Below are 15,865 nucleotides of genomic sequence, written 5' to 3'. Positions count from 1 at the left end.
CAGTTTGAGAGAGAAGCAGGGTGGTAGCATAGTGCATTGCTAAACTATGGATTTTACTCCTGTGGGATGCAATGTTAGCCATCAGCTTGGATTCCTTTAAAAAAGGATTAGGCAAATTCATGGAAGATAAGGCTATCATTGGATATGTGCCACCACAATGGCTATGTTCTGCTTCCACTCTCAGAGGCTATATGCCTCTGAATACCAGTTTATGGGACTCACAAGTGCAGAGAGCACTCTTGTACTCACGTCCTGTTTGCAGGATTCCCATAGTAACCTGGTTGGCCGCTGTGAGAAAAGGATGTTAGCCTAAAGGGCCTTTGGTCGGAGCCAGCAGGTCCCATGTCATGTTCTTATAGCTTCAATATGTACATGTATATTTGCTCCCTGAACCATAGTTCTGTCAGTGCGGTGGTGCTTATAACTTGCCTTTTCCCACTGAACCGTTAAATTCTAGAATTGTAGAGTTGAAGGGGATCAATCTAGTCTAACCCCCTGCAAGGCAGGAATCTCAACATGCGGTTCCCCATCCAACTTGAAATCACACTGGAACCTGCTTAGCTTTGCAAATGTGCTAGCATTTTTTATTGCTGTGCCACTGGGAGGTGCTTGGAATGGGTTCTTTCACCTCTGAAGGCGAGGCTGGAGGGATTCCAGAATCAGAGCACAAGGCTCGTTCCATATTTCCTCACTGGACCAGGATTTTATATTATTACTGCACTGTGTCTTGGCAAAGAGTCAGTCATCTTGCGCTATAGGAAAGCTTTCCTCGTGTGATTTCTGTGTTTATATCCTCAGAAATACGAACAGCCACAAACTAATAAACTTTTCACATAAACACAATTCTGATTTTAATACCGCTGTCTCTACAAACTTGTCAATCTATTTTTTGCAATATTTTGAACTCACATGCTTAAGGTGGACAGCATGTTTTTACAGAATAAAAGCCAGGAACAACCTGCTTCTGTTAACTTATTTTGATGATAGGCAAAATAAGGTTGTGTCACCGCATCCGACAGAGGACCCCATTGTAATTCGAAGGATATGTTATACAGTGGTACCTCGGGTTAAGTACTTAATTCGTTCTGGAGGTCCGTTCTTAACCTGAAACTGTTCTTAACCTGAAGCACCACTTTAGCTAATGGGGCCTCCTGCTGCTGCAGCGCCGCAAGAGCACGATTTCTGTTCTTATCCTGAAGCAAAGTTCTTAACCTGAAGCACTATTTCTGGGTTAGCGGAGTCTGTAACCTGAAGTGTATGTAACCTGAGGTACCACTGTAAACTTGTTTGCTTTGTTAGTTAAATTTAGGCCTTGTCTTTCCATGTCCAGTGCAGCTAATGACAGTATACAATGCATATTGGAGAAAGTCTGTTTAAATAAAATAAGTAATAACAAGGAGGGCAGTTAAAAACAGAGCATACAAAACAACAAGAACAACAACCAACAGTGGTCATTTAAAACCAGTGATGCCTCACAAGCAGCAAAGGAGATGACTCGTGTCAGCAGGCCAAAGGCCTGTCCAAACAGGAAAGCTTTTGCCAACTCACATCCACACCATATGTTTAAAGCACCATTTAAGTGCCATGGCTTCCTCCAAAGAATCATGGGAACTGTAGTTTGTTAAGTGTGTTGTTAGGAGATCATAAACAACCTACAGCTCCCAGGATTCTTTGGGGGAAAACAGGGACTGTTAAAGTGGCATGAGAACTCTTTAAATGTACGGTGTTGCATGTGACTCAAAGGCTAGCACTGAAGGGCTTAAATTGTAACCATTAAACGGAAGTGAGTTCCTGAGCCTGTTCTCAACAACTGAAAAGGCCCACAAACTATTCTTTAGCTGTTGGTGGAACAGAGATATTTCTGTAGACATACTACATAGCATTATTCGAGCATGATAATCAAAACATCTCTTCTTTCCATTACAGGGAGAAAAAATATTTTATCTCATCAAGCCAACCTCTGCAAACATTTCCCTCTATGAACGGTGGCAGTCAGCGGCAAATAACAGTGAAATGTTTTTCGCTGACCAAGTGGATAAATGCTACAAATGCACAGTTAAACAAGGACAAACACTTTTTATCCCATCAGGTGAGGATGCTGCATTGAATGCATTTGTTAGTTTGAGTTTTGGAATTATTATTATTATTATTATTATTATTATTATTATTATTATTATTACTGGGTTTCCCATATGAGACATGAAATGATATAAAGTTCTGCCATTTACACACGCATTCTGTAGAATGAGAAGCCAGTAACCTTTCAAATGTTGGTTGAATGGCCCCATGCAACCAACACACACCAAACGAGTTTGTGACGGGAATGCTTCAATCTGGGCTAAGAGAAGCAACACCCACCCATGAGGCTGTACTCAGTAGTTTGGAATTTTATACAGTGTTGGCCTGCAGCAACTCGGGAGTAGCTGGCGTGATGGGGCAGTTGCCTTGCCATCACCTATCCAATATCAGTGTTAGGGATTTATGTCAGTGCAGCCCCAAACTCACCATCACCCTGTCCTACTTCTGCACTATCTCAATAAATGGCAGCTACATCACTCTTGAATTGTATGCAATTGTATGTAATTCTGCCTAATATACACTCTTTTTTTTTTTTTGCATAGCACAGTTCCCCTGATGTAATGCATTTATTTTCACTTATAGAAAATATTTTTATGGAGACTTTCCCTTAGTTGTGTGCACTTTTTGTACACATTACTGGGCTGGAGAATCACGTTGTAAAATTTGTAGAGGTGCATGGGGGGGGGGACTACAGCAGGATGGAAGAAGTGAAGAAAATCACCTCTCCAGGAGCTAAACCTGCTCTGCAAGTGGAATGTCAGCACTGGAAGCCCCCTTGAGGTTTGGGTGACTCTCCAAGAGAAAGGACTTTAAACTACAGTGGTACCTTGGTTCTTAAACTTAATCCATTCCGGATGTCTGTTTCAAAACAAGGCATGCATTTCCCATAGAAAGTAATGCAAAATGAATTAATCCGTTCCAGACTTTTAAAAACAACGCCTCAAACAACAATTTAACATGAATATTACTAATAAGACCATTGATCCATGAAATGAAAGCAATAATCAATGTACTGTACTATAAACTAAATAAGACCATATTGTCGATGATAAAAACTAAAATTATTATTTTTTCTTACCTGCACTGATGATAGTCATTGTTTGGATGGGGGGCTTTTATCCATTTCCACTGTCACACAATCAATAAATCAATCAGTAGCTGAACTGGGTTTCACACAGTCACAGAAACAAATTAACCAATAGAGACTCAAAAACAAAAATGCAAAATAAATAGCAAAAACAAAAGTGTCAAACTTAATCCGTTCTGGAAGTCTGTTTGACTTACAAAATGTTTGAAAACCAAGGTGTAGCTTCTGGTTGGTGCAAATGCCCCGGAAACAATAGCCGACAGCCACATCTGACGTTCAGCTTCCGAAAAGCTTTCGAAAACTGCAACACTTACTTTCGGGTTTTCGGCATTTGAGAACCAAGGTGTTTGGGAACCAATGTACCACTGTATATATGAGAAAAGAAATGTGAATGAGCAGTAGACTATAAACATTTAAGAAGCTAGTGATTATACTTCTGCTTTTTTAAAGCTGAAATGTGTCCCCTTCTGTCTTTTCCAGGATGGATTTATGCAACTTTAACTCCTGTTGACTGCTTAGCCTTTGCAGGACATTTTCTACATAGCCTAAGTGTAGAGATGCAGATGAGGTAAGATGTTCATATTTATCTCAATTTGATAATATTATAATGAGATGTGCATTTTGTTGGGTCTGCAACAAAGAGTGCCACTAGCTTAGTTGGAAAATATTTTATTTCCTGATTAAAATACAGTGGTGCCTCGCAAGACGAAAAGAATCCGTTCTGTGATTCTCTTCGTCTAGCGGTTTTTTTCATCTTGCGAAGCAAGCCCATTGACGGATTAGCGGATTAGTGCTATTAGCGGCTTTTAGCGGCTTATCTGCTGATCGGATATGCTGATCGGCTTAGCGGCTTAGAAAAAGGGGGGGAAAGAAAAAAACCAGCAGGAACTCGCATGACATTGTCGTCTTGCGAAGCAAGCCCATAGGAAATTCGTTTTGTGAAGCACCTCCAAAACGGAAAACTCTTTCGTCTAGCGAGTTTTCCGTCTTGCGAGGCATTCGTCTTGCGGGGCACCACTGTAATAGAAAATAAACAAACATTAATTCCCACAGTTGTTGTTATGATTATAAAGCACACTTGCATATTGGTAAGCATAACTATGTCTTTTAAAAAATCAATAAACCTCATAAGCAGGGCTTTTTTCAGCCGGAACTCATCAGAACTCAGTTCTGGTACCTCTCAGGTAGGCGCTATTGCCATTATAAGATTACAAGGGAGGCGTTCATGGTGAGTTCTGGCACCTCTTTTTCTAGAAAAATAGCACTGCTTATGAAATTCATGAAACTGCCCACTTCCATTGTCCTAGACTCTGTTCCATAAATGTCTTAAATCTATTCAAAATTATTGTTTATAGTAGTCGTCGGCGTAATTAACTGTAATTAGGCATACGAAGAATGGGTATTTTAGAATGCAGTCCTATACAATTACCTGAGAATAAGTCCCATTGAACTATATAGGACTTAGTTCTAACTATGCATGCTTTTGTTTTAATATGTTTTTGTTGGTATATTAATTATGTAAATTCCTACTGTGAATCACCCTGGGACGTATTTGTATGAAGAGCAAAAAGTAAGCATGTAAATTCATAAATTGCACCAATGTTAAAAATGTGACATTGTGTACACTTTTGGCTATACAGTGGTGCCTCGCAAGACGAAATTAATTCGTTCCGCAAGTCTCTTCGTCTTGCGAGTTTTTCGTCTTGCGATGCACGGTTTCCCATAGGAATGCATTGAAAATCAATTAATGCGTTCCTAGGGAAACCGCCTTCAGACCAGGTCCGGGGACAGTCTGTCCTCGGACCTCTTCTGAAGGCTGGGGGGGGGGACAAGGGCTTTTATTCCCACCCCCAGCATTTTAAAAAACCCCGGGACAGCGGAGGACTTCTCCGCTGTCCGGGCCATCTTAAAATGCTGGCGGGCGGCATTTTAAAATCGCCCCGGACAGCGGAGGACTTCTCCGCTGTCCGGGGCGATTTAAAAGCCCCTGGGAAGGCAGGCAGGGGGGGACAAAGACTTTCGCCCCCTGCCCGCCTTCAGAAGGTGTTCCCGCCCCCCCTCCCCGCTTCGGAACAGCGTTCCGAAGAGGGGCGGCTGGGGCAGGTGTCCCCGCCCCCCTCCCCGCTTCGGAACAGCGTTCCGAAGTGGGGCGGCTGGGGCAGGTGTTCCCGCCCCCCCTTCGGAACAGCGTTTTAAAATGCTGGGGGTCAGCAGCAAACGCTTCGCTCCCGACCGCCAGCATTTTAAAATCTCCCCGGGACAGGGGGAGATTTTAAAATGCTGGGGGTCGGCAGCGAACGCTCCCGACCCCCAGCATTTTAAAATCTCCCCGAGGCAGAGAAGTCTCTGCTGTCCCGGGGAGATTTTAAAATGCTGGGGGTCGGCAGCCCCCCAGCATTTTAAAATCTCCCCGGGACACAGGGAAATTTTAAAATGCTCCCGACCCCCAGCATTTTAAAATCTCCCCGGGACAGCAGAGACTTCTCTGCTGTCCCGGGGAGATTTTAAAATGCTGGGGGTCGGCAGCGAACGCTTCGCTCCCGCCCGCCAGCATTTTAAGATCGCCCGGGGCAGGCGGGGGGAAGGCAGGTGGGGAGGAGCAAAGACTTTTGCCCCCCGCCGGCCTTCAGAAGAGGTCCTCTTCTGAAGGCCGGCGGGGGGCAAAAGTCTTTGCTCCCGACCGCCAGCATTTCCCTATGGGCTTTCGTCTTGCGATGCAAGCCCATAGGGAAATTCATCTTGCGAAGCGCCTCCAAAACAGAAAACCCTTTCGTCTTGCGGGTTTTCCGTCTTGCGAGGCATTCATCTTGCGGGGTACCACTGTATATTTGTGCAGTTTGTCAATTGTTTTCCAAGGAACAGTGTGGGATTTTGGGATAGTTAATTCAGCAAATGCTATGTAAAAAGCTCTTCTGTTTCACATTACGCTGGTCATTTTCACAGCAGCTGAGGATTTATGACAGCTTGGATGATAAGAAGCACCTGTAAACCACAGCCATACAACAGTTGTGTTATGGTCAATGCTAGGAGATACTTTTCTTTTTGGTTTAGAAAGCTTCCTGTAAACTGTTCAACTGAAACACTTTTTTTTTTACTATGCATCATAGAGCATATGAAGTTGAAAGACGATTAAAAATTGTCAGCTTAACCCAGTTTCCTAACTTTGAAACGGCATGTTGGTACACAGGAAGACACCTGCTAGAGTCATTTAAAGGTAAATAAAAGCATTTAGTGTCTTTCTTGCTTTCCATTGTTTGCCATGCTAAGTATAAACAAAAATGATCTAGCTATTTTAAAAAGAATAAACCTGCTATGGGTTTTGGAAAAAAGATTTTCAATAATGAGATAGTCAGATAGATTTCAATAAAGTAACTTTTTAAAAACAGCAACATGCATTTGATACTGATGGCACTAATACAAATTTGATTTTTATGAAGGATTTTAATTTGTAATCCAAGTTTACAACTCTACAGGGGACTCTTGTAGAGTCAATTATCCACCAAAATGCTAACAAGCACATTTCACAACAAAGATGCTCTGAGTCAAAAGTAGTCTTCCTTGTAAAAACTGAATGTGCAGTACTCTAGAAATACATTCCGGCTGGCAAATCCTGTAATTTAAATTAATTGTCTATTACATTCAGAACAAAGCCTTTAGATACCACTCTGCTGGAAGTGTTTCCTTTTGATCGTATCCTCCTTGAGGTGACCAATCTTCTCGAGATCTTCCCTATGTGACCTTCGTCATCCACCTGACCCTACACCCTACACATTCTCCTGGAAATTTATTTTCCCAAGTCACTTTCTTTAGCCTCCTTTTGGTTGCATTCTCCTAGAGGTTATTTACTTACCTGGCGGTAACATGCTTGTGCTTCATTTTAATGCTACTGTCATAGCATTGTTACATACTGACCTTCTTGGAGCTAGCTTTTGTCTTGATCACACTCTCCTGGAATTGACCCCCTCAACCTTTCTTTTGATCACACCTTTCCAGGGTAGAAAAGAAAACCGTTACTGAAAGTCTAATGTGCTAACTTAGCTGCTGTATCAACATAGAGGGGACTAGTCAATGACAGTGTTTCTGCCTAATAATTTCCTCAGAGAATTTCTTAGATTCCAATTGCTTTACCTGTGCCCTGTCCCAGGATCTTACACATTCATTGTTCCCGCTATTCTGGCGTCTAATTGTTTCATTGAAATACCACAGTAAAATTGATATCCTTATTACAGAAGAATAAAAGAGCTCAGGTTGGTTAAACGGTGCCAAATACTGCGCAGAGACCTTGAACACAATACATCCATGCCCTGTAATCTTTGTAAAGTGCCATTTTCTTTTGTAGTGTACTTGTGGAAAAGTACTATGTGTCTTAGCCCTGACAATGTAGCAAAATCTGATATCTAATTAAGGCATGTTACACTTAAAATAAACATGCCACAGGTCAGCCATCTACTGTATAAAGTCAAATGCTGACTAATTCCTAACTACTCTGATATTGGACCTTTGTGTATACTGCTTTGAACTTTTTCAGAACAGGGTGTAGACTTGTATTACCACCACTGGACAGAGAAAAGAAAGTACTTCAGCATACAACACACAGTTAAATTACAGAACTTGCTCCCACAGGAGGAGGCAGCGATAGCTTTAAAAAAGGATTAGACAAATTCATGGAAGACAGGGTTATTGATGACTACTAACCATTATTGTTTTGCTCTGCTTCCACAGTTGCAGGTAGCAGTGCTTCTATTTATCCCATGCCGGATACAGCCCTATGTATCTCGAATTGTAATATTATGAACGCATAAATCCATTTTTTGTGGACAAAGATATCTACTAATTTTAATTTGACACCACGTTTGAAATCCATTGCCAAATCTCAAAATAAACGAGCAGATTTCAAGTTGAAAATTCACCTGTTCTGAAATTTCAGATTCTAAAGTTGGGAACTGTTGATTTGATGACCATACAAATTCTTACTTACAGCATGCTTTTCAGACTGTCCACTTGCTTTTAGATTGCCCCTTCATAAAACAAAGAATGTACCTTTTTCATTTTGAAAATGTGCGTGAACAGAAATTGATCACCTTTATTGAATGGCCGTTGTGTTCTCTGCTTTGCTTAGGATTGCACAAAGCTGGGAAGCAGCCTCCTTCTCATTTAGTCCAGGGAGCAAAGATCCTCAATGGCGCTTTCCGGTCATGGACTAAAAAGCAGGTGGGTTTACGTGGCTGCAAAAAGAAAAAAAAAGGGAAAGGATGGGGCAACAGGGAGAGAGAAGTCTGCAGATAACAGAGGCAATAATCTGAGAAATCCAAAACAATAGCCTGATAAATCCAATACAATGAATGGTTTCATATTCAAGGCTTTCAATGAAACAAAACGTTTTGCATCCTGCACTATTAAGCAAGCTCATTAAGCTTTATTCAAAGAGATATGTGAGCAACTAAAATCCTGCTTGATGTGTTCAGCTATTGTTTATGTGTAGCAGAGAAAAGAAGCAGAAAACGAGGACTGTCTGTATCATTTATATATTTATTATATAAATATATATACTTGGTTCTCCTCCCTCCAGTTTATCCTCACAACAAGGCTGGGAGGTAGGTTAGGCTGAGAGAGAGGGGCTGGTCTATGGATTGTGCCAAGGGGAGAAGCAGAGTATCCCTGCATGCCTGAAGAAATATAGGAAAGACCCCCGTATGTCCTGTCTGTGCATGGACACAGCACAGGAAGGTAAAGAGAGCTGCTGTGAGAATACAGGGAAGCCAGAGGAGGATTAGCAAACAGCACCAGAAGACAGAAACCTAATGTGCTTCCTTGGGAAGATTTCGGGAGGTGATTTCATACCAAAGTGTTGCCTCGATGATATCTCATCTCTAGATTAGGATAAATTGCACACTGCCTTAGATAAGAATGAAGGAATGGGGATTGGATCCATAGTTCTGCAACTGGGGTTCTGTGAATGAAGGGTTGGAGATCCTCCAGAACAACATGGGAGATGGCACAAGGGCTGTAGGGGAAGGGATGGGGAAGCGTCCATTGGGCCGAACCTCTTCCCATTCATGGAAGAAGCCCTTCAACACACATAAAGAGGGTCTCCCTGCTCAAGCATGACGTGCAGATTCACGAAGTATTCCATATATAGTATATTAACTTTTTAAAATATATATATATATAATTAAAATAAGGGTACCTTTGGATTCAGCCTGAGCTTTGAACTGAAGTGCTCAATAACATTAGCCAGTGCTTCCCCCCCCCTTAAAAAAATGTTTAGGGGTACTCTCATTTTGACTCAAGAAAATCACCATTTTATAGTTCAAATCGGGAAAAATAAATACAGTAAATGGACAAAAGTACAAAGATTCACAAAATGTTTAGAGGTATGTGTACCTTTGTGTCCCTCCAGGGGAAAAAAAGCACTGATGTTAGCCTTGCATAATTTTAACAATGCGAAATTATAAGCTCTCTTGATGCACATTTGAGCCTTTTTATTTGTCTTTATTCTGCTCTAGGCATTAATAGACCATGAAGATGAACTCCCAGAACATTTTAAACCCGCACAACTTATTAAGGATCTTGCCAAAGAAATAAGATTAAGTGAGGTTGGTATTCTTTCTTGAATATACACTTCTTGCATTTCTGTATAAAAAGTCAGCAAACTGATTTCTGTGTTTCTAAAGGGTAGTTTACTAATATTAATTTGTATCCTACATTTCCCTGTGTATGGTCAACAATCTTCATGGAAGATACAACAGCCAAAGGTTTAAATTTGAAGGTCTTGTGCATTTTAGACCACATCCCTCCTTCCTAAAAAGGAAGCTTAAACTTTATTCAAAATGTTGAGCCTCAAAAGTATAATAGCCAGGTAAATACAGCTTGCTGAATCTAATGCACACATGAGGCCTTTAAAAAAGTCTCTCCATGTTCTTTTACATCATACCACTTTAAGCAATCGTGGCTTCCCTCAAGGAATCCTGACAACTATAATTTGGTTAAGGGAGCTGAGAGTTGTTAGGAGATCCCTCATAAAGCTACCATTTTCAGAGGTTTTAACCGTCAGTCCCTCTTCCTAGGGAACTCTGGAAATTATAGTTCTCTGTGAGGGGAATAACCATCTCTGAACAACTCACACCCTTAACAAACCACAGTTCCCAGGTTTCTTTGGCAGAAACCATGACTGTTAAAGCTGTACAGTGGTACCTTGGTTTATGAACTCAATCCGTTCCAGAAGTCCATTCTTAAACCAAAGCATTCTTAAACCAAGGTGCACTTTCCCGTAACAGCAGGGGACTCAATTTACAAATGGAACACACTCAACAGGAAGTGAAACATGTTCTGCTTCCAAGGCTAAGTTCACAAACCAAAACATCTACTTCCGGGTTTGCAGCGTTCTTAATCCAAGTTGTTCATAAACTAAGCTGTTCTTAAACAAGGGTACCACTTTATATAAGTGTGCTTTGAATGTATGGTACAGATTTGGCCTATATCTGAAGCACATCTTAAAATGACCATACATATACTGAGATTGGACTTGGTTTGGCATGTTATGGTGGCAGCCAAAAACCGTGAGGAAAGGGAAGGTGCTGTGATGTTTTTATTGTATCAATCTGTATGTGATCTTTTATATGTATATGTTTTAATTCTGCTAAAGCTTAATTGTTTAAATAAAATATTTTTTTAAAAATGTGTGACAAAATAAGCACGTCTTAAAATGACCTTTAAATGTTACCAACGGCGGGGGAGAATCTGATCTTAGTTGGGAGGTAATTCCATAGAAAGACAGTCATCACTGAGAAGGCCCTATCAAAAATATCTAATACTTCAGTGAACTTCCAGGCAAGTATTGCCTATTTGGTTTAGGAAACTGGTTTAGGATCTGACTGATTCATATGGGAAGCCAATTCCGTACATTAATATGGCAGACACATGAAATCCACCCAAATGGAAATAACTTGCTGTTCAATGGACAAATTGAAGCTTCATGTCTTTCTAGTGAATCTGTTATTCTGAAATGGATAAATAAAGCAACTGGTTAGAGGTCTTAAAAAAGAAATAAGAAATGAGGGAATGGTTAATGGCTTCAGAACAAGTTAGGATATTAAGCCAGCTTGGAAACCATAGCTTCATATCCTGGCTTGTTTCAAAGGAATTTACCATAGTTCACCCAATCTCATGAAGAGGGTGTATGCAAGGCCAAAAGTCTTGTTTGCATCTTGGCTTCTTAAACTGAAGTGCAATCATCTGAACATGGCCAAAAATTGGATTGTGCCCAGTGGGTGAAGGATCAGGCCTAATGAGTTCAGCTCTGCCTTTTATTCTGAGTGCAAGGATACCAAGATAGGGGCTACTAAAAATCTATCTGCCTTTTATGGGTTCCATGTAGAATATGGATTCTGATGATTATTAAAACGACAGCATTAAATAGGAAATAATGTCTTTTTAATTAGTCACACACTGTTAATTTTTATTGTGCATCTTTTACTGCTACCTTTTACCTTGGGGGACAATGTAATTCTGTTTTGCTTCTCCCATGCGAATTAATTTGAAAGGCATTCTCTTAAAACTGATTAGCATTTTAAACATTTCTTTCTTCATTTTCTATTGTTTTAGCCAAAAGAAATATAAAGAAAGAAAAGAATGGGAGAGGCTTTTTGAAAAACGTAAAAACAAGAACAAGAGAACAAATGAAGCAAATAGTAATTCTCCACATTTAAAATTATAATTAGATGATAATCACGCTTTCCTAATTAAAACAACTTTTATAAATTATGGAAGTGTGTGACTATATAATAAACTTCTGCAAAGTTTGTATGTGTAGCTGGGACACCCCTTTATGTTTAAATCAATGGTAGTTGTTCCAAGGATAAAAGAAAATAAATATACCCTGCCGTTGTGATGCTCAGTACAGAAATATTCTTCTGAAAGTCCTGTCAAGCTGACAGAGCCACAAAAAGGAAAAATAGCATGGTACAAACTGCAAATTAAACTAGATCGTGAAAATAGGCATGTTGATTGGTCCTTCCTGAGATGTCCGCCTGTATTTTCCAGTGGAATGGTCAGAACCTATCAGCTCATTTCTCTGTGTTTAGGAATGAGGGAAAAACTTTTCAGACATTACAAGACCTACGTACAGCTGCCTCCTCGGGAAGTATCTAGTTTGAGTGGATTGCATGTTCTGTAAGAGTAGCTTTGGCTACTTTTTAGACCCAATTCTTTTGTTTGTGGATCATATTCACCCCATCCTATGCTCCCTCTCCATTCCCCTTCTCACTCCACACCACTAATTTAGGAATTTGCAAAGCTTGTGAGATCTTTCCATGTGATCTTGTCCCTTCTTTTTACATTTTTATTAATTAGATTTCCCGTATTTTTTGGCCCATAGGGTGCACCTAGTTTTTTGGGGGGGAAATAAAGGGGGAAAATTTATTTATTTTTCCAGGCGCACGGCTGGAGCGGGGGAAGCCCAGGCTTCCCCCGACCCCAGCCCCCAGAACAGGCAGCTCTCCGCAAGCCGTGGGAGGGCTGTGCGAAGTTGCGCAGCTCTCCCACGGCTTGTGGATGTCTTCCTGAAGCCTGGAGAGCGAGAGGGGTCAGTGCGCACCGACCCCTCTCGCTCTCCAGGCTTCAGTGAAAGCCAGCATTCGCCCCATAGGACACACACACATTTCCCCTTCATTTTTGGAGGGGGAAAATTGTGTCCTATAGGGCGAAAAATATGGTATATACCGCTCTTCATCATAAGATCTGAGGGTGGTTCACAAAATAAAATACAGGATAAAAACAAGTAAATAAGACTCCGCTAACCCAGAAATAGTACCTTGGGTTAAGAACTTTGCTTCAGGATGAGAACAGAAATCATGCAGCGGCAGCAGGAGGCCCCATTAGCTAAAGTGGTGCTTCAGGTTAAGAACAGTTTCAGGTTAAGAACGGACCTCCAGAACGAATTAAGTACTTAACCCGAGGTACCGCTGTACAGTCAAACCTCGGATGTCGAACATAATCTGTTCTGGAAGCATTTTTGCCTTCCGAAATATTCGACAACCACTTCTGATTGGTTGCACGAGCTTCCTAAACACAAGCAGAAGCTGTGTCAGACGTTCGGCTTCCAAAAACATTCAAAAACCAGAGCATTTACTTCTGGGTTTTTGGAGTTCAGGAGCCGAAACGTTCCTAAATGGAGGCATTCGGGAGCCGAGGTTTGACTGTAAAACAAAACAGCAAAACAATTATCCCCTCTTCACACAAACATATTTAAAAGGTCACAAAATATTAATCAGCCAAAGACCTGATTGAAGAGGAATGTTTTCACCTGGCACCTAAAATATATAATGAAGGTGCCAGGAGAACTTCCCTGGGGGGAGCATTCCACAGATGGGGAGCCACTGCAGGGAAGGGCTGTTTTTGTGTTGGAACCCTCCGGACCTCACATGGAGGAGTTATATACAAAGAAGGGCCTCAGATGATTTATACCGTTTATATTGTGTTTCCTGGAGTAGTGGGAGATGAAGCCAGAGAAAGCTAGCAAACTTTTGCCTTTGTAACATGCAAACTGGGCCACACCACAGCCTCAGACCCCTCCAGATTGTCAGGAACACAATCAATACTCTGTAGAGATCAAGTATCCTTTTTTTTAAAAAAAAAGCAGGCTCTGAGCATGTTTGTGTTTGCCTTTCCCTCAGAACGCCTTGAAAGTCAACAAACCTGAAGTGGGTGCCAATGTGAATGTTGAAGAGGTTAGCCCTGTGGAGAAAGAAGAAATCCCATCTCCCGCACCACGGACGCCTCCGCCACCTCCGCCACCTCCATCGCCACCGTCGCCACCGCCACCAGTTGAAAAAGTCCCTAAGAAAAAGGCCCCAAAAGCAACAAAAACACCCAAGCCACCCAAACTAGCCAAACCACCCAAACCCCCTAAGCCACCCAAGCCGCCCAAACCCCCCAAGGCGCCCAAAGTAAAAGGGGAAGGGAAGAAAAAAGGCAAGAAAGCAAAGGAAGTACCGCCCCCTGCAATTCCGAACTTGGACCTTCTGGAGGCCCACACAAAAGAGGCCCTGACAAAGATTGAAACACCAAAGAAGGGAAAGGTGAGTAGGGTTGTTTTAGCTGTTGAAAAGGGGATGGCTTAAGAAAGGGTATTGAATTACATGAATGAAGGTCACAAGTGGTACACATGCAGGGAGCAGCAGCAGTAGTGTTGCCCTTGAGGTAATGTGGGTCCCCAACAACCACCTCTGATGTCCATGTGTTGAGCATGGAAGTCTGAGCCAAGGAAGCTTGTGCATGTAGTCTTCTGTGGGAGTTGGGACCCTGACTCTGCCAGTTTCCAGCTCCTATAGAGGCCTGCGTCATGGACTTGCCTGGTTCATCCAAGTTGCAAGAAGGGGGCTTGAATCATACTCTGATATTCCTGACTTTGTAGCTGATTTGGGTGGTTTTTTGTTTTTACTTTACACGAAGGATGGTTGTATCAATATGGAACTATAACCTTATGAAAGGCTCTTCCAAGGTTTTAACTCCTTAGCTGAGGGAGCTGGTAATTTTGATAGTGTGTGAATCTTGGTGAAAAACTGGTGATGTTTGTTGTGAAATCTTCCAAAAGTTCCATATGAGTTCTACAGCATTATGTTGCTGTTGTCAATGACAATATTATCATCCTTATTATTATTATTATTATTATTATTATTAGTGTTGTGTAAGTTAGTTCATAACCTGACAAATACTTAAAACAAGAGAAGACGGCATTAACACCTGACAGGGAGCTGTCTTTATACAGAATGTGGTTTAAGAAACCTATAATAAGCAGGCAGATCAGCACATTGTTTATATTACATTTTTCTTCACATTATATTCATAATAGAGGGAAATGATTTTCTGTTTCCTCTAGGCTTGGCATATGATGCTTCAGCTGTCTTGTCAAAATAAATTAATTCCAGGCAGATCTTAAGTGTTAGTTCTCTAAAAATTCACACTGGCCAAATTGGCGTGTGGTTATTAACAAGAAACAACATGTTTTGATATCTTTGTATTGGGATAATCTCCTGATTTGTTTGTTGGTTCTGTTTTCTTATTTGTGTCAGGCTGCCAAGAATACTTTGAGTACCCCTGAGAAAGAACCCGTCGAGAAGCAAAATGAGGTCGAAAAGTTTGAAATCCGAGAACAAAATAAGACCAAAACGGAAGCAAAATGGAAATATAAGGTATGAGTGTCCTTACCTTGTGCTTCTACAAATGTTTCGATGTAATCTTGTGAAGTAAGAAATAGGGTTGTGCTGAAAGTTTGCACATTAATGCTTTTGGCACAAAGCAGAAATATTCTATGAAAACTTTCCTTGCTCACTTTTTTGTTGAAGGTTTATGTAAAGGGGCAGGTTCTTCCACATCTTTTTATTTAAAAAGCAAACTTAGTAGGGTATTTTTTTTTGGAAATGATGCTAGCCAATCAGGAATGATGCCATAAGGTCAGATTTAGATATGTGATCATGGGCCCCTCCATATGTCCTTTTTTACAGTGCATTCATTGTTATTTTTGATGGTATCAGAGTGGTTATACACGATCCCACTTTCAATATTGTTTGTGTCTGCAACAGTTTCAGGGTGGACCTCTAGCTTCATTTCCAATTAGTGCATGTCCCATAACTTTCTGCTGAAACCCTGTAACTTTTTATACCACAAATATTCTGAGTTGTGGTGCTTTGTTTTGCTTTG

The 15,865-nt window shown here is 41.1% G+C and overlaps 1 protein-coding gene and 1 long non-coding RNA gene across 4 annotated transcripts in view; one reads left to right on the top strand and one right to left on the bottom strand.

Annotated features, from left to right (window-relative positions):
• PHF2 (PHD finger protein 2) overlaps positions 1–15,865 on the top strand; it is a 121,649-nt gene that overhangs the window by 84,486 nt on the left and 21,298 nt on the right. For all 3 annotated transcript variants that reach the window (XM_082211897.1, XM_082211898.1, XM_082211896.1), the window contains exons 7-13: positions 1,927–2,089; positions 3,647–3,734; positions 6,274–6,380; positions 8,286–8,377; positions 9,673–9,762; positions 13,840–14,244; positions 15,238–15,357. In XM_082211897.1, coding sequence (XP_082068023.1) covers positions 1,927–2,089; positions 3,647–3,734; positions 6,274–6,380; positions 8,286–8,377; positions 9,673–9,762; positions 13,840–14,244; positions 15,238–15,357 — 1,065 coding nt within the window. The remainder of the gene's footprint in view (positions 1–1,926; positions 2,090–3,646; positions 3,735–6,273; positions 6,381–8,285; positions 8,378–9,672; positions 9,763–13,839; positions 14,245–15,237; positions 15,358–15,865) is intronic.
• Positions 6,418–13,970, bottom strand: LOC309526083. The gene is made up of 4 exons (XR_014216646.1): positions 13,862–13,970; positions 8,248–8,391; positions 7,862–7,940; positions 6,418–7,151 (listed from the first exon to the last, which is right to left on the bottom strand). It is a non-coding gene; the product is annotated as an uncharacterized lncRNA (long non-coding RNA).

Source organism: Podarcis vaucheri, assembly GCF_965113315.1.
Source record: "Podarcis vaucheri genome assembly, chromosome: 2".
In the NCBI taxonomy this organism is placed as follows: domain Eukaryota; kingdom Metazoa; phylum Chordata; class Lepidosauria; order Squamata; family Lacertidae; genus Podarcis; species Podarcis vaucheri.
Note: the sequence above shows the minus strand (reverse complement) of the source record. Positions and strands in the feature narration are given on the sequence as shown.